Source organism: Triticum urartu, chromosome 3A (assembly GCF_056163025.1).
Source record: "Triticum urartu cultivar PI428250 chromosome 3A, HENAU_Tu73, whole genome shotgun sequence".
Classification (NCBI taxonomy): domain Eukaryota; kingdom Viridiplantae; phylum Streptophyta; class Magnoliopsida; order Poales; family Poaceae; genus Triticum; species Triticum urartu.
The window spans coordinates 672752818-672771987 of record NC_141875.1 but is presented as its reverse complement, the minus strand read 5'-3'; the positions used below and the strand labels follow the sequence as shown (position 1 = coordinate 672771987).

Genomic DNA, 19170 nt, shown 5'->3' with positions numbered 1-19170 from the left:
TATAATAATACAGTCATTATTGTCTCAAAGGCATATTTCCAACAGTCTCCCACTTGCACTAGAGTCAATAATCTAGTTACATAAGTTCTCTAACACCAATGGCATTCCGGTGTTGCTCATTGAGGGAGTCCTGGATTAGGGGGTCTCCGGACAGTCGGACTATATCCTTTGGCCGGACTGTTGGACTATGGAGATACGAGATTGAAGACTTCGTCTTGTGTCCGGATGGGACTCTACTTGGAGTGGAAGGCAAGCTAGGCAATACGGATATGCATATCTCCTCCTTTGTAACCGACCTTGTGTAACTCTAGCCTCCTCCGGTGTCTATATAAACCGGAGGGTTTTAGTCCGTAGGACAACATACAATCATACCATAGGCTAGCTTCTAGGGTTTAGCCTCTCCGATCTCGTGGTAGATCAACTCTTGTACTACTCATATTATCAAGAATAATCAAGCAGGACGTAGGGTTTTACCTCCATCAAGAGGGCCCAAACCTGGGTAAACATCATGTCCCCTGCCTCCTGTTACCATCCGCCTTAGACGCACAGTTCGGGACCCCCTACCCGAGATCCGCCGGTTTTGACACCGACATTGGTGCTTTCATTGAGAGTTCCTCTGTGTGGTCGTCATTAGGCTTGATGGCTCCTTCGATCATCGATAGCGATGTAGTCCAGAGTGAGACTTCTCTCCCCGGACAGAGCTTTGTATTCGGCGGCTCCGCACTGCGTGCCAACTCGCTTGGCCATCTAGAGCAGATCAGGAGCTACGCCCATGGCTATAACGTCAGATTTGGAAACTTGAACTACACAGCCGACATCCACGGAGACTTGATCTTTGACGGATTCGAGCCCTTGTCGAGTGCGCCGCACGGTCACGATGAGCACGACTTAGCTCTACCATCGGACAGTGTTCGGGAGATCGCACCGGCGACCGCTCCGACCCTTAAATCAGAGCCAATTGCGCCATCCAGTGACGGGTGGATAGACCCCGCCGCGGAGGCCGCACTCTCATCGGCGATCGAGCCGAGTATCGACCTTACCTTTCACGAGAGCCATGACGCCAAACTGCCGGATTCTTCCCCGGTCATGGACTCCGAACCGCCTGCGCCCGTGCCTATCGAATCCAACTGGGCGCCGATCATGGAGTTCACCTCCGCGGATATCTTTCAGCACTCGCCCTTCGGCGACATACTGAACTCATTAAGCTCTCTCTCTCTCTCTCTCTCTCTGTCAGGAGAGCCCTGTCCGAAACATGTCCGGCGGAATGGGGATGCGGATGACGAAGAAATTCGCCGCCCACCCACCACCCACTTAGTAGCCACTGTCGACGATTTGATCGACATGCTCGACTTCGACTCTGAAGACATCGACGGCATGGACGACGATGCAAGAGACAAACAGGAACCACTGCCCACAGGGCATTGGACGCCCACTTCATCATATGATGTATACATGGTGGACACACCCAAAGAAAATGACGACGAAGAACGGAAGGACGCATCAAGGGGTTGTTCCCTCAAGAAGCAGTCAAAGCGGCGGCATAAGCGCCGCTCCAAATCCCGCCTCGGCAGAAACAGCGATCATATAGACCCAGCGATAGAGCAAGGTGAGCCAGCGGACGACAAACACGGCAGTGAACCATCGTCCGACCACGGCAACACGAAGAATCAAACCGAACAACCCGACTCCGTCGAAGATAACAGTTCGGATGACATCACACCAGACGGGCACCTGGAGCAACAGAATACCCATCAAAGGCTTGTTGCCACTGCGAGGAGTCTGAAAAAGCAGAAGCAAAGGCTCAGGGCTGCACAAGACACACTCAGAATCAGATGGAGTGAAGTACTCAACACTGCAGCGAAATACGGTGGTAATCGCCACACCAAGAGCTACCTGAAGCGAAAGTTGCTACCTGAATTCGATGAGGAGGCCTTAGATCCCCCGTAATCAAAAAACAAGATGGCCATCCGGTCGGATAGACGACCTCGTGGCCAACATAGAGCGGCGAACGACGCCGCACATAAGCCAGTACGCGGTCCACACGAGGGCCCGCATCAAAAGGACGGCGCAACCAGATCCATCTACGGGCCACGCAAGCGCGCTCCAGCATGCAATGCAACACAAAAAACATCCCAACACCATGGTACACCCAAATGCAGGGGTGCCGCACACCCCCTATGTTTCATCGATGAGGTGCTGGACCACGAATTTCCAGAGGGATTCAAACCCGTAAACATAGAGGCGTACGACGGAACGACAGACCCTGGGGTCTGGATTGAGGACTACATCCTCCATATACATATGGCTCGAGGAGACGATCTCCACGCCATAAAGTACTTACCCCTCAAGCTCAAAGGGCCAGCTCGGCACTGGCTTAAAAGCGTCCCCGAAAACTCCATTGGAAGCTGGGAAGAGCTCGAAGACGCTTTTCGGACAAATTTTCAAGGGACCTATGTCTGACCACCGGATGCAGACGATTTGAGTCATATAACTCAACAGCCCGGAGAGTCAGCCTGAATGCTTTGGAACAGGTTTCTCACTAAAAAGAACCAAATAGTCAATTGCCCGGACGCCGAAGCCTTAGCAGCTTTTAAGCACAGCGTTCGAGACGAATGGCTTGCCAGACACCTCGGCCACGAAAAGCCGAGAACAATGGCAGCATTAGCAAGCCTCATGACCCGCTTTTGCGCAAGCGAGGACAACTGGTTAGCCCGATGCAGCACCAGCGACCCAAGTACATCCGAAGTTAGGGACGGAAACGAGAAACCACGACGCAGCAAAAACAAGCGCCGGAATAAAGAAGACAGCCGAAGAGCACGGTGGTAAACGCCGGATTTAGAAGCTCTTGGCCAGGTCAACAAAAGCTACCCTCCAAAGGCAACAGAGACGAACTGTCCAGCCTAAACAAGATTCTGGATAAAATATGTCAGATCCACAGCATCCCCGATAAACCTGCAAATCATACCCATAAAGAATGTTGGGTCTTCAAGCAGTCCGGCAAGCTCAACGCCGAACATAAGGGGCAGGATACACCAAGCGAAGACGAAGACGAGCCTCGCAAGCAAAGCACTGGGGAATAGAAGAAATTCCCACCAGAAGTCAAAACAGTAAGCGTGTTACACGTGACAAAAGGGAGAAACAAAGCGGCACTCCTAGAGACACATGCCCCAGGGCCTATCACCGCGGAGTTCTGCCACTGGTCGTCCCAACCGATCACCTTTGACCATCGGGATTACTCGGCAAGTATCCGGCATGCAGGATGGGCTCCCTTGGTATTAGACCCAATAATTGACGGATACCACTTCACACGAGTCCTGATGGACGGCGGCAGCAGTTTAAACCTGATATATCAGGACACAGTCCACAAAATGAGGATAAACCCAACAAAAATTAGCCGTAGCAATACTACCTTTAAATGAGTAACGCCAGGCCCAGAGGCTCATTGCACGGGCTCCCTGCTACTAGAGGTTATATTCGGCTTTCCCGATAACTTCCGTAGCGAAAATTTAATGTTCCACATCGCTCCATTCCAAAGTGGCTATCAAACACTACTCGGACGCGAAGCTTTCGCTCGCTTTAACGCAATACCGCATTACGCTTCTCTCATGCTTAAGATGCCCGGTCCACATGGCTCATTACAGTAAATGGAAATATTGAGCGCTCCTTGCGTGCGGAAGACCGTGCGACTCCCTTGGCAGCCGCACACTAAACGGCCTCACCAACTAAAGCATCTGACAGGTCGTTAAGACCACGGACGCGGTTGGACGAGTCCGGCGCAGCTATATGTAATTGATACAGGTTTGATGGCTATACCCCTATTACAATACAAGGGGCTCAACGCGCGCAAACAAGTGACAATTAGGCTCAACTTTACTCATTTTGAACTGTACATGGTTTATTTAGTATAACCTATCTTTTGCACGACAACTTTTCAATTAAGCTCCTTTCTTTTTCAGATGACCATCGTGCTACACCCGTCCAGAATACGGCACAATGGAGACACAGGCGTAGACATGCAGCAGGGACCCGTTCCAAGGATTCTTTTTAGATTAAGACCCTGCGTAAACCTTTTTTACTGTCTCTTGTTGATACACATCCCTCGGATTCTCAGTACAATGAGAAGGATGCTGACGTATTGGCATGTGGCCACGTCGGAATACTGCACGTACCTGGACACCAGGGGCGTATTACAAAGGGCACTATTTCGTCTCGGTTTACAACATAAAGACCGAATACCCTAGGGAGTGTTCGGCGTCGCGAGTTTGGCCTTATATGCATCATCTCCGAATCATGTCTTTGGTCAAATGTTGGGTTTGCCCGGCTCCTGTGTTTTGCTGCTTTACGTTCCGCTCTATCGGCTAAAGCGGCACCAGGAGAACTACTGTGATTGTGCCCTGATTCATCCGGACGAGCACCCCAGTAGAGAAAGCCGAAAACTGACTGTCATGATATAGCGTGAGACTGGTCAACCACTCGATGACCTAGCGGAATCTTCGGGATTCCTCCACCTTAACGAAGGGCCGTTTCCCAGCCAGGCATGTACGCGCCCCGAATCTGGATGAGCGCGGAGCCACCAGGGGCTATATAGTAGCCCCACTATCAAACTCCTCTAGCTAAGTGAAAGTGTTAAAGCATTATAGTCCAGTTGCCTAGTTCGCTGCGCTATCACCTCTTTAATGGACCAAGACGTTGGATCAAGTGTGAACATGCGTCTTATGCGAACACCCCCGCATTATATGCGTGGGGACTGAAGCCGACGACTGCCATCTTTCAGGTTATATACATATATACATAAACGGCCGCACAGGAGGCATCATAGCACTTTTGGGCAAAAGTATAAATACAGCCTTGATAAATTTAATAAAACATTGTTTGTACAATGGGACTACATGTCACTGGAAAATAATATTCTTCGAGCACTGAGCCTCTATCGAACGAGCGCCTTCAAGGACTTCTTCAAAGTAGTGCTCGGCAGCCACTCGGCCTATGGCCGAAACCTGTGCCGCAACAGTGGTGGCCTCATCTCCGCCCAGTATGTTTTGACACGGGCAAGGGCCATCCGCGCACCTTCTATGCACGCTGATCTCTTTACAACATCAATGTGTGGCACAGCTTCAAGGAATTGTTGCACTAAGCTAAAGTAGCTACTCGGCCTTGGCCCTCCCGGCCACAGGTGATCCACAACGGACCTCATGGCAAGTCCGGACAACCTATGGAGCTCGGCCCAACCGGTCAATCGCTCATTCAGCAGCAGCCGACGGACTGGAGCATGAAACTGTGACCAGAACAACTTTTCCACTTCGGGACCTTTCTGATCCTTGAAGTACTCGGTTGCATCAGCAGCACTTGCAGCCAAATCCATGTACGCATCCGCGGAACTCCATAGCCGGTCCAGAGGAGCATACTTCGGATCTCCGAACTTAGTCCGCAACAAGAAGGGCTTCCCAGACACGATATCTGCAGCTTGATTCAGCTCCTTCTTCGTCGCTCTAATTTTGGAGCGGGCTTCCTTGGCAGCCACCCGGGCCTTCTCCAGGTTCGTCGCCTTCGCCCGGTTTTCCTCTTCAAGAAGCCGGTAACGGTCAGCAGCATCTTTTAACTCCACGGTCATCTTGGCAATTTTTTCTTTGCTCTCGCAATGTGTGGCCTGTTCGGCTCTTAACTCTTCAGACGCCTGTAAAGCGGCCGCATTGCTACTCTTTGCTTGCTCCTTGGCTCGGGTAAGCTCCGCCCGAAGGGTCTCCACGGTGGTCGCTCCATCTGCAGTCACAACATATTAAAGATACTGGTATCATGCTGCTCTTATTATGTGACGATCACCAGAAAAATCACTCACTCTGTGCCTCGTCAAGCCGCTTGTTGACAAGCACGATGTCGGCACCTGCCGCATCCAGTTGTCGCTTTAGTTTGGCAAACCCATCAGTCCGGCTAGCCACCGGAGTTTCAACCACCTGCACATAAAGGTGGTCTGGTTATTACCTGGGACTATGATCCTCTGTTTGCCGCCGTTCTCGACGACAACCAGAGTCTCAGGGGCTACTATCTGCATGGGCATACCTAACGTATGCGGTACTATTAAAGGCATACATTATTTTACGTACCTCGAAGCCTTTCAGCAGACTCATAAAAGCTTCGTGCAAACCACTTTCGGCGGATGAAATCCTTTCAATTACCGTACCCATTAGCGTATGATGCGCTTCCGAGATGACAGCTTTCCCTAGAAGATCCTTCAGCGCATCCGACCGCACACAGTATGGACCCTTGCTGTCGCTCTCCTCAGGAGCCGGATACTGGGGATGTCGGGTAGCCAAAGGGTTATACTCTGGCGATATTGGATCCGGAGATACCCTTCGCGACGACACTTCAAGATCGCCCGCTTCTTAAGCTGGGGAGTCCGGGGGAGGCGTTTCGCTCTCCATCATCTTCGGAAGAAGATCCCCCGAAGATGAACTCTGTCGAGAAGGGCTGCGATCCGGACTACAATTTACAAGCATCGGTTATTGTCTTCGGACGTAAGGTAGGATATCTTCACTATTAAGTACTTTTTGATTACTTACAGCTCGGTAGAGGGCTGATCCCCGCGTGGACATTGTGCGGCAAGAATACCCTCCGAGGTAAGACCCTCTGGCAGAGATTTCTTCTCCCGTTTGGAAACCTTAGTTTCCGGATCTTCAGAGGTAGTCCTCTTCCTTCCCCGGGGAGAGAGAATGTCAGATTCTTCCCCTTGGTTATCCTCCCTCACGGAGGTGCTCATTCCCTCGATTGGAATAGGTAGCGATGGAGGCCCGCTTTCGCCCTCTTTATTTCCCCCTTCATCTTCCTTTGAGGGCACTAGACAAGGTGCTGGCTCGAGCATCTTTTCCAGCACCGGATTGTCCAAGCCTTCAGGAAGGGGGGCCGAACACCGGATCATCTTCGCCTTTGTTATCCAGTCCTGGTCAAAGAGCGATTCTTTAGAATGATGTCATGATAAATAAAAGGACAGTGTGTTCGGCCATGGGGTTACTTACTTGGGCAGTGGGGCAGTTGCAGCTCAGGCCCACGTCCTCGGTAGTGTCCGGACACTCTATTTGGGGTCCAAAGAACGATTTGTACATCTCCTCGTGCGTCATGCCGAGGAAATTCTGAATAGTGCGTGGTCCTTCTGGGTTGAATTCCCACATGCGGAGGGGCGGCATTTGCAAGGCTGGACTCGACGAACCAGCATAACTTGCATTACCATAACCAGACTGAAATCTCCCTCAAAGAGATCTCGGATACGACTCTGCAGTATTGGCACATCCTTGGCTGGACCCCAGCTCGGCCCCCTGCTGATCCATGACATCAGTTGTGGTGGAGGGCCCGAGCGAAAGGTGGGGGCAGCTACCCACTTGGCACTTCGGAGAGCTGTGACGTAAAGCCACTCCCGTTGCCACAATCTGGACACCTCTGGAAAGGAACTCTTTGGCCATGGAGCATCAGCAATTTTTCTTATTAGAGCACCTACGCATGCTGCGTACTGTCCCTCGACCATTTTCGGCTTCACATCGAAGGTCTTGAGCCACAGGCCGAAGTGAGGGGTAATGCGGAGGAAGGCCTCACAAACGACAATAAATGACGAGATGTAAAGAAGGGAATCCGGGCCAGATCGTGAAAATCCAGCCTGTAATAGAACATAATACCCCTAACAAAGGGATCCAGAGCGAGGCCTAGTCCTCGGAGGAAGTGGGAGACGAACACAACGCTCTCGTTGGGTTCGGGAGTAGGGACGACCTGCCCTCGGGCGGACAGCCTATGCGAAATTTCGGCAGTCAGATATCTGGCCTCCCTCAACTTCTTGATGTCCTCCGTGACGGAGGAAGGCATCCACCGGCCTTGAAGGCTGGATCCGGACATGATTGAAGGTCCGAAGCACCTGACCTGGGCCTTGGGTGTTAGAACTCGAGGCGGGGGAAGGATTGGATTGAGCACGGGAGGGAAAAAATAAAAAGCCTTGTCCCTTTATAAAGGGGATGAATATCAGGCGTCCTCCTCGTGGCCATTCGAGACTTACCTAAGATCTAGGAGTCATACCAACAGGCACGGTTGGGTTACCCACGTTTGTATTGATGAGAATCTCGTGATAAGGGGAACACGATCTCTGCTTTGACAAGACGTGTCAAGAAACCGCCTCGCGTTATGTGCGGGGCTGGTTAAAGAAAAACGGTTCGAATAATTGTCGGGCCGTGGCGTGATGTCGTGCTGCCAAAACGTGTCAGCAGATTAGATTTGTGGAAATATTATTCTCTCTACGGTGGTATGTGGAACTTATTTTGCAGGGCCGGACACTATCCTTGTATTCAAACTCTTCCGTGGTGTATTCAGAGGAGGAAAACGCCTTGCAATGCCGAAGACAACACTGCGCGCCGGACTCATCGTCATTGAAGCCTGGTTCAGGGGCTACCGAGGGAGTCCTGGATTAGGGGGTCTCCGGACAGCCGGACTATATCCATTGGCCGGACTGTTGGACTATGAAGATACGAGATTGAAGACTTCGTCCCGTGTCTGGATGGGACTCTACTTGGTGTGGAAGGCAAGCTAGGCAATACGGATATGCATATCTCCTCCTTTGTAACCGACCTTGTGTAACCCTAGCCTCCTCTGGTGTCTATATAAACCGGAGGGTTTTAGTCCGTAGGACAACATACAATCATACCATAGGCTAGCTTCTAGGGTTTAGCCTCTCCGATCTCGTGGTAGATCAACTCTTGTACTACTCATATTATCAAGAATAATCAAGCAGGACATAGGATTTTACCTCCATCAAGAGGGTCCGAACCTGGGTAAACATCGTGTCCCCTGCCTCCTGTTACCATCCGCCTTAGACGCACAGTTCGGGACCCCTTACCCGAAATCCGCCGGTTTTGACACCGACACTCATGTTTTGGTCGTGGTAAAGACTTTGTCAGCGGATTAGACACATTCAGATCCGTATAAATCTTGCATATCTTCATGTCTCCACGCTCCACAAAATCTCTTATTAGGTGGAATCGGCGGTCAATATGTTTGGACCTCTGGTGATACCTTAGTTCCCTTGCCTGTGCCACGGCGTCATTATTGTCGCAATAGAGCTGTATCGGGTCCAGCGCACTCGGAACTACACCAAGCTCGGTGATGAACTTCTTGATCCAGTAGCCCTCCTTCGCGGCTTCCAAAGCGTCCATATATTATGCCTCTATTGTAGAATCCGTCATAGTACTTTGCTTCGAATTCTTCCAGCTTATTTGTGCCACCATTTAGTGTAAATACAAACTCTGATTGAGATCTAAAATCATCTGAATCAGTCATGAAGGTAGCATCAGTGTAGTACTTTACAATGAGCACTTCATCACCGCCAAATACAAACATTTCCTTAGTCCTTTTGAGGTACTTTAAAATATTTTTAATTGTTGTCCAATGATCTGGATCTGGATCACTCTAGTATCTGCTCGTAACACTTAGAGCGTAGGACACATTTGGTATCTGTCCTTTAGGCCCGTGTGCGCATCTCCGCCGTTGTCCGTTGTTTATTTTATCGACCCAATCGAACAAAAAACGAATAAAATCCAGATCCGTTTGGGTTTGGAGTTGCCATTCCTTTGAATTGCCCCTAGCAAACACAAGAACAGAACCGTCCCATTCTAGTCGAATGGAACCATGCCATTTCATTTCACTTCGTTTCCGAACCAAACACACCCCTAATAACTGCCTGGTGAGAGTCCAACGCCACGTTCTCCACCTCCGTCCGCGCGGGAGCGACGGCGAGTGGACCTAACCACAATTGGCAATCGGTTGGGTTGGCCATGCATGCACGCTCCCTCGACCCTATCAGTTTTACCACTTCTCGATCGGCACTACTCGATCAACGTTGTACCCCCATAAATTTCTCATCATCCAATCAGTTCTCCTCGCTCCGCGCGCCGGTAGGACACAGTACACACCATTTCCTCTTCTTCGGAGATCATCGGTGGGCGGCGGGCGGCGGGCGGTGAACCTGCTGAGGGCGCCCGTGGCTCGGTTTTGATACGATCGACATGGCGGCGGCGGCGTCTCTGGCGATCCGTCTCACGGCGCTCGTCGTCGTGCTCGTCGTCCTCTGCCCGACGGCGTCCGCGGCGCCGAAGGGGAAGCAGTACAAGGTCGGCGGTCCTGAAGGGTGGTGCGTGCCCCCGAAGGTGGACAAGGAGATGTTTTACGTCAAGTGGGCGTCCAGCATAACCTTCTTCGTCGGGGACTCCGTCGGTACGTACTAATTGATCACACGCACGCGAGGTCTTGTCCTCCATTGATTTGCCAGATGTAGACCAAATCGACCTAATCTTTCTGCGGTGAATGCAAATGGACATGCATGCATGCATGCAGAGTTCGTGTACAAGAACGACTCGGTGATCAAGGTGAGCAAGGTTGGATACTACCACTGCAACGAGACGGCGGGCATCGGCACCGGCCCCGGGCCGAGGGATGGCAAAACGCTCTTCCCCCTCGACGCGCCAGGCTTCACCTACTTCGCCAGCTCCAACCTCGCACACTGCAACGATGGCCAGAAGCTCATAATTAAAGTCCTCGACGCCGAGCAGCGGCCGCCGGCATCAGCATCGTCGCCGTTAGAGGCCCCGACGGAACCATCATCTTCACAAGCGCCGCCGTCTCCGGAGCCAGGGCCGGCCTCCAAGGAGCACTCATCCGCCATGGGAGGGCCATTCGTGGCGCCTCTCGCTCGCGCCATGGCACAAGCTGCAACATTGGTCCTGGCCTGCTTAATTTGAGCAAATCTTAGTGTAGGCTAAAATAATTGATTAGTTCTTTAGTGTGTGGTGTGCCGTGTGCATGTGATAATCAAGGACCATCGATTTAGTATCAGAGTGTTTGGTTTGATGTATCGTGTACCGTCTTCGATCGCATGTGTCAACAACAACCCTGTTTTTTATACTTGTGTCTCTGTTCGATCAAGAAACTAAAGACCTGTTTAGAATTCCACCAGCTTCACAAAATTTCAAAAGTTGTGCAGTCAGGAAATAGTTACTCCTCAGTTTTCAACTGCAACTCCATCAATTCCGGGAGTGAAGTTGTGAAGTGGAGGTTCTCCAACAGGGCCTAAATGCAGCCTTGAATTTGAGTTATACTAAAAAACTAACCAAAGGGTAATTTTACAGCTTACGGATGAACAATTGATATATAGGACGTGAATACCAATATATAGGGGGACGGCAGCGCGACCCAACCAAGTGACCTTTGCAAAACCGCCTGTTACGCACGTCTGCCCGCTCACCACGTTTGTACCATCCCTCCGTGATGGGTTTGACCACCATGCTCGGGCTATCTGGACCATTTCCTCTGTAGCCCCTTTGCTTTATTATTAATATTTAAAAAAAGCGTGGAGAACTAGTTTTTTTAGGCATATTTTTATAGAAAAAATATCTAGGAACCACGCGCTAGTCAAGGCTCAAATGTGAGTTGGTTAGCTGCCCTCCTTGCATGCCTAGCCACGAATGTGAGTGGGCTAGCTGCCTTCTTAGAGCATCTCTAGCAGACCCCGTATATAGCCGCGACTCGCAAAATAACCGCCAAAATACTGGTTGGCACGAAAAATTCTGCCCGAGCAAACGCAAACACGCGACCGACCCGTAAAATATTTTGCGAGGTGCGGCAAAAGTTAGACCTCAGCCTCTAGATTCACGGGGTGGGAGGCCGACCCAAGCTCGCCCCCCTATCGCAGCGAGATTTGGTGGGAGGGAACTTTCCGCGTGGCCGTTCCCGCTTCCCCCCTCCTCGACCACCATTGCCCCGCCACCGCACGCTCCGGCCCGTCTTCCCCACCATTCCTCACCGCCATGGAATCCTTCTAGCCGTCCATCGTCACCGTGGAGGTCGCGCACGCGCAATCCCCCCCCCCCCCCCCCCCGGTGGAGCTCGTCGCCGGCCATGTCGCCCCCGCCGTCGCCCAAGGCCCCAACGCGCCTGCCCGCAAGCGGCAGGGCAACGTCGTCGTTCAGGGCGACAATCCGGCTGCGTGATCTGCCCGGCCGCCGGCGGAGAAGGTGAGCAAGGTTCCAGGCATGAAGCGGATGAAGGTTCCAACGAAACAGCCACCGCCTTCGTCCACTCCCCCCGCCCCGGCGACATGTTCCCCGACGATGCCGTTCAACGGAGCTGCTTCCACCGTAGGCGAGGTGTTCGATGAAATGTCCGAAAGGTATGCATCTTTGATCTTTTGTCTTGCTTCGCTTTTCGCCATTGTGGTTTTCCTGACTTAATGGCACTCAATGTAGCGGCGGTTCGAACAATACCACTGTCGAGTTCGTGAACTTGTTGGACACCAACGCCGTCGGCATCGATCATGCCCCGTCCGCTGCTTTTGATTACACTAAAATGGAGGGTGGTGTGGATGATCACGGTGGTGAGGAAGAAGTTGAGGAGGTAGATGAAGGGGCTTTTGAGCAAGCGCAAGCAAGAAAAGGCTACACGCTCCTGGAAGATCAAATCTTGATCAAGGCTTGGAGTGCGGTGTTCCTTGATGCTTGCACGGGTACGTCTCAAACCTCGAAGAGATATTGGCAAAGAATCGAAGATCAATACTGCATGATGGCCAGGTATCCCAATAGGACACCACGGACCTTTCGGTCACTTCAAGGTCGTTGGGACGTGATCAAGCCGATTTGTAGCCATTGGGTAGCTTGCTTGGAACAAGTGCGCAATGCACCTCCAAGTGGAACCGTGAAATCCGACTATGTGAGTTAGTTTTCACGTTCCAAGTTGTGCATTTCATTTTGCATCATATGAAGTGATTGCATCATTTGACCTTGTTTTAAATGTGTAGGACAAAATTTCCCAACGAAGATACAAAGATATGAATGCTTTCAAAGGCAAAAAAAAATTAACTTGAGCATTGTTGGGATATGCTCAAAGAGTGCGAGAAGTGGAAGTTGATTGACAAAGAATCCCCACCGAAGAGAGGTTCACTTGCAAACTTGGATGAAGATGAAGATGATGGTGGCCCAAGAAACTTGAACAAGCCCGATGGTGACAAGAAGACAAAGGAGAAGATCAAGAGGGAACACGAGGCATCGAGCTTGCGGGACAAAATAGATGCCATGGTGCAATCAAATGAGTTGATGTTAGCGAAGACCTTGGAGGCAAAGAAAGAGTTGGCCGAGAAGAAGGCACGAGAGAAGCATGAGAAGTAACAATTTCTCAAGGACGAGGGGTTGCACATGACAGCCATTGAGGAGAGAAGAGCACGTGCCGCCGAGAACAAAGCCATGTCCAAGCTTCTTGCAGAAGAGAATAGGATCATAACAATGAACCGCAATGGCATGGACGACGTCACCAAAGAATGGCATGATATGGCAAGGAGAGACATCTTGAAGAGGCGGATGCTTGCTTTGGCCGATGCGTGTTATAGTGTCGACGATGGTTTCTCATCGGGATTAGGAACCAACAATGCTGATGCATTCAGCGCGCCCGCCGGTGATTTCGGTGTCGGAGTTGGAACAAGTGCCGGCGGTGGATTCGGGGGCGGCGATGACCTCGATGGAGGTGGTGGGGAGTGAAGAGCGACGGACGTGGTCGTTTGCAAGTCCTTTTGCGTTTGTCCTACAAAACTATGATTTTATTTATGCGCCAACTATGTTTTATTGTTTGAATTTGAACTCATTTATCGGAATTGCTGTCAAATTCGATCAATTGGGGGTTTTCGGTTGGCGGGTCCAAGCGGCGGCGCCCGAACGGACCCCGTGTAGCCGACCCATAAAAGAGCATCTACTGCGAATATCCTTTTTTTCGGGTCCGTTTGCAAGGTCTGACTCTGTCCTCGCCCGTGCCAGCCCGCAAAGCCGTTTTTCCGCGAACTACAAACGCGTTTTGTGGGTTGGCATTATATAGGTCTGCTAGAGATGCTCTTACGTGCCTAGCCAACAGGATGACACCTTATTCTCGAGGCACCACCCCCATCCTCGACAAATCCTATTTAACGCATGCTGACGTCAAACGGACGCCGTGACGCCCACTAGCAAGGACAGTTGGGCCGGCCCAGTTCGGGGGCTTCTCACCGTTTTCTCCTTCACCACATTGCTACAACTTTTCTTCTGTTTTCTATTGTAGTTTTGGTTATAATTTTTTCATTCTTTATTTTTCTTTTCTTTTTATCTTTTTCTTATTTCCTTTTTATTTTTTAGTACATGGTCAATTATTTTGTTAATATGTGGGGAACAATTATTTAATACACTAATAAATGTGTACGTGCAATGCACGTTGATATTAGGTAATATATTAATTACATCTAAATATTAGGTAGGATATTATTTTATGTATTAAGTATGTGATTAGCATTGGCGTTAATATTTGGTATGATATTAACTACACACTAAACGTGTTGAGCGCTCATCATTGGAGCAGCCTGAGTCGTTGGATTGACCTGATTTGACGGCCGGGATTTGTTGGATCTGCCTATTTGGGTCTTTTTATATTGGTATAGATGAACAACATTATTTGATACACACTAAACATTTTTTGTAATACACGTTGAGCTTTTGGAATATATAGTAAATTTGTTTTCGCTATAAGGAAAAAAATTAGTACACATTGAATATTTTTCTAGTATATATGGTGAAATGTTTTTACTATATAGTGAATATTTTTTAATATACACTGAACTTTTTTTAAACTCATACTGAACATTTTTTATTTTCTTTTTATTATTTCAAATAAGTTTTTAATAGTTACTCTATATAAAAATGGTCCTTACTTTGGCGAAAATCCTACTAAAAATGAAGAGGAAAAAACAAAAAATCGCTCACGAACGGCCCATTTGCCCTTGCTTTCAGGCGTAGCCTCTCCTATTTGACGCCAACGGGCGTCCAACAGGAGGTCTCCCCACCTTACTCCTCCATCTAGATGGTACTGGCATGTTTTTTTTTCATGAAGGACACTTTTATTAATGTAGCATCAAATTGATATATTGCATAATGAGTGATATCCGACCTCTCTGCGTGACTAAAATGCACATAATCAACATGGGCAGCTTGACAAAGAATAAAAAAGACATAGTGGCTATAGTAAAGTTATATGAGTCCGAAACTACGTCTATGTTGAGAAGGGTGGAGGACCAATCGAGAGACTATATGCCGACACCCATGTTGGGTAAAACCTCCCTTACAACCCCTTCCTAGTGCACACACACACACCACCGTGAACAATGGTGGATACTTTATATAATGAAGCATAGAGCATGTATGAAACCATACATCAGTAGATATCCTGCATGGTGAAGAACTGTTGTCATTAAAAACAAGATCATTTTGACAGAGCCAAAATGACCATAATAAGGTAGACACTCACATATAAGGGGGGTTTTTTGCGTTTCTTTTCTTCCTTTTCTTATTTATTTTTGCTGGGTTTTTATCTTCTTGCTTTCTTTTCTTTTATTTGTTTTATTTTTCTTCTTCTTATTTTCCCTTATCCATTTGAAAAATATAATAACATTTATTGGAAAAATACATCGAAATATCGATATATGTGCGTGCGTGTGAACATTTTTAAACATGAGTACAAATCTTTTAATTGAAAAGTGAAATCCAACACCTATGGGTATATCTATCTATGCAACACTCCAGAGTGCTAATTAATCTGGAGATACAGGCAGCCACACGGTGCTGGCTATCAAGTACATTATTGGCTCTCAATGCTCAGCTACTCCTGCCCTGGCTGCCATCATGAGATGTGTGTACATTTGTTTGAAGAAGGTGAGACGAATAAAGGATGTAAAATACATAAATGAGAGGAGGTGCATGTGTCTTAGGGCCTCTCTAACCTATATCTTATAATGCTTTAGAGGAGCAAAATTTTATGTTTTCTCCTTTAAACCGCACATAACCGATCCCTCGAAAGCTTCAGAGGAGATAATAAATTACTCCACCCGCCTCTTTATCCCTAAACTAGTAAGCATGCACGTGCAACGCACGTCTCCGCCAATACACATAAAATTCATGTGAGTATAAAGTTTAAATTTGAATTCTATAAATTCTGGAAAATAGAACAAGGCATAAAAAAGAAAAGAAAATTGATGTACAACAATATGCATTTTTAACATCAACTCGTAAATAATGTAAATGATTCATGAACATAATATCAGATGAACATAAATATAGTGAGTAATCATGCATGCAGGGCATGTCTCAAATGATTTATACAATAAATCAAACATAAGGGACCTTACAAATTTTATGGTAAAAGAACCAATAGCAGAAACTGATGTGTTGCAATGCAACCTAAGGAAAATTAGATACATCTTTTGTCTAATACGCGTAAGAAATTTTCTCACAAACCGGGATGTCTTCTTAAGATTGGCGCCCTTAAACTTTGGTAAGTATATCAAATACTGGCATAAATGGAGGAAGCTGCTAGTATTTCACATCATAGTGGCTACTATTAAACACATGCTATTGGATCATGCACGCACACTGGCAGAGCGCCTTGTTTTCATGTTCAACTTTGACTGTACCGTTGATGGTCTGGTTCAGCACAAGCAGTGGCACAACTTTAGAAGTCAAATTTCAATAATCTTTATTCAAGAGGTTAACGGAATTAAAAATATCATGAGTAACAAACATTCATCCTGGTGCTATTGTTATAAATAAATGTGCATTTATAGAAAATACCTGAATGAGAGGTATCTTTTTTCACTAATTTCTTGTTAGGACAGAAAAGTAGAAGTACCTTTGCTGAATCCCTCAAGTAGTAGAAGGGGTCACTGCTTGATTGTGAACATGAACTCCTGACCGGTTTTCAATGAGGCAAATCTTGAATCCTAATTTCTGGGCCTGAAGATATTAAATCTAGCTTATATCAGAGCAAATAAGTTGGAATAGGATGAAAGAAGGGTGGCATAAAAAGGTTTAATTACAATATTTATTGATAGAGCAAAATCATGTGCTTGCATGGGCATGCCAGACATATAATTAACTCCTCCATAAGAGTCTACAAGCATGGTCTCAACTCTTTCACCAACTCAATAACTTTCTGGTGTGATGCATGGTCTCCATGTGACATATTAGCCGAGCCACATTGATGCCATCCTCAGCAACATCCTAGATAATCTCCCTCGTGTTAGTTGAGGGACCAACTGTGCACATAATCCTCATTTTGTGCCTAACATTTGGTTTAGACCACCACATACACATTGGCTGTTGTACTATTATTTGATGAATAGCCATAAGATGCTGGTAGTTCTCGTTTTCCCGTCAAGAAGTGTTCTTACAATTAATTTCAATGCATCAATTCATAAGGTTCCGTACCCACATAACAATGCACTATATTCATGGTCTTAGGGCCTCTCTAACCTATATCTTATAATGCTTTAGAGGAGCAAAATTTTATGTTTTCTCCTTTAAACCGCACATAACCGATCCCTCGAAAGCTTCAGTGGAGATAATAAATTACTCCACCCGCCTCTTTATCCCTAAATATACTCGGCCACAGCCGGCCGGAGTAAAAAAAATTGTTCACTCCGAAGAGATGCTGGGAGGCAAGGCGGCGGTGGGGGCGGACTTGTCGTGCCACCGTGGGTCGCCACGAAGGCCATGGACGTGGCGGCCACTTGTTCCACCTTCCCCTGCATTGTGGTGCACATGCACGCGGCTGCCTCCGCCGCACTCTCCTGCGACGTCCGCTGTTGTGGTCCCCCTCATAGCCATCGCCGTTGGAGTCTGCCTCTCGTGCGCGTCCGCAGAGGACTAGTTGGCCGCCGGGGAGAAGCTCTGGGCGGGGCAGTCCCTCGCATCTGACAGCAGCACCTTTTCCCTGGGCTTCTTCTCCCCGTAAGACAATCGGCGTTAGGGTGGCCCTGGCCGCCCGGTGGCAGCCCGACGATCGTGCTGTGGTCAACGACTCCAACATCGTCATTTTCGACGCCGATGATGTGAGCACTAATCTTGATCGCGGCCGGTTGGTGATGGCTGAGTTGCGCCGAGCTGGCAACGAGCAGCAGCATCGGCCGGGCAGATGGGCAGCCATGGAGTGCGGACGTGCATCAGTGGGCGCTGCATGCGGATCGTGGCTAGGCTATTGAGTTTGCGTGTGCATGCAAGTTTGTTAGCGGCCAAGTCCTGTGGCTGTGCCGTTGTGGAGAGATCGCGTGGGTGATGTATCGTGCGCCTGCATGTAGCTGATTAGTTGGGTTAGTGGCCCAAGCATGGCGGCTGGCTACTGCGTGCGTTGAGTCTCCTGTACTAGGCTATTTAAGTGTGAGTCCGGTGCAAGTGTAACAGAAGAGCTAGAGAGAGATGATGTAGCCTTTGGGAGTGTATGTGCGCTCACGGTGGGGTGGTGTGTGTGGCAGAGTTCGAGCTTGCCGGAAATAAAAGGGGCTGTTCGTGTGGCCGGAGGCGTTTGTGCGCCGGGAAACCTCATGTCCTCTCTCTCTCTCTTGTTTCTTCCTTGTCTCCGGTGATCGCCGTGGTTCAGTGAGTAGGCTAGACAACAACAATTGGTATCTTGAGCTTGGTGTCTTGGGCGTGCTTGCCGTGTCGGAGGCGTGGCAGCGATGGCGGCGCTCGCCGGCAGCTGCGCGACGGAGCTCCGGGCTGTGTGTCGGTCCATGGAGATGGGCGGCGCTGTAGCTGTCATGGCGCGTGGCGGAAGCGGCGGGCGGTGACGTCGTACATGCGGCGACCGCGGAGGCCGCCGAGGCGCTGCGTGGTGGCGCGGCGACGCAGCACGGCGTGGCGGCGTGGAGGCATTGCATGGCGGCATGGAGGCCGTGGCGGTGCAGGGCAATAAGCCGCGGCGGCGAGCCGGGCGCGACCGGTGTGTGTTATGGGTACGCACGGGACGCGTCGGGCGCGTCGGGACCGCGGGCGCGCGGTGAGCGACTGCTGTGGTCGGGCTCGTCGGGCGCGTCGGGTGCGCGCGGGACGTGCAGGACGCACTGGTGCAGGTCAGGCTCGTCGGGCGCGTCGGATGCGCCCGGGACGTGCGGTCGGGCTCGTCGGGCGCGTGAGGTGCGCGCGGGACGTGCGGGGCACAGAGGGACGCCAGGCGTGTGTCGCCGGCGAAGAAGGAGCTCGGCGTGTGTCGTCGGGGTCGTGACGGAGCACGGTGCGACCGGCGTCGGTGCGCCAGGTCGGGTTCACGGGCTGGCTCACGGCTGTGACGACGACAATGACGCGAGTTGGATCA

At 49.6% G+C, this 19170-nt stretch overlaps 1 protein-coding gene and 1 long non-coding RNA gene across 2 annotated transcripts; one reads left to right on the top strand and one right to left on the bottom strand.

Annotated features, from left to right (window-relative positions):
- The first annotated feature begins 9911 nt into the window (after positions 1-9911).
- On the top strand, positions 9912-10926 carry LOC125549116 (early nodulin-like protein 17). Its single transcript, XM_048712602.2, has 2 exons — positions 9912-10239; positions 10360-10926. The coding sequence occupies exons 1-2, from the start codon at positions 10032-10034 to the stop codon at positions 10761-10763; spliced, it is 612 nt and encodes a 203-aa protein (XP_048568559.1). The 5' UTR covers positions 9912-10031; the 3' UTR covers positions 10764-10926.
- A 5185-nt stretch (positions 10927-16111) lies between these two features.
- LOC125549115 (uncharacterized) lies at positions 16112-16825 on the bottom strand. The gene is made up of 2 exons (XR_007301255.2): positions 16711-16825; positions 16112-16505 (listed from the first exon to the last, which is right to left on the bottom strand). It is a non-coding gene; the product is annotated as an uncharacterized LOC125549115 (long non-coding RNA).
- Positions 16826-19170: the final 2345 nt, after the last annotated feature.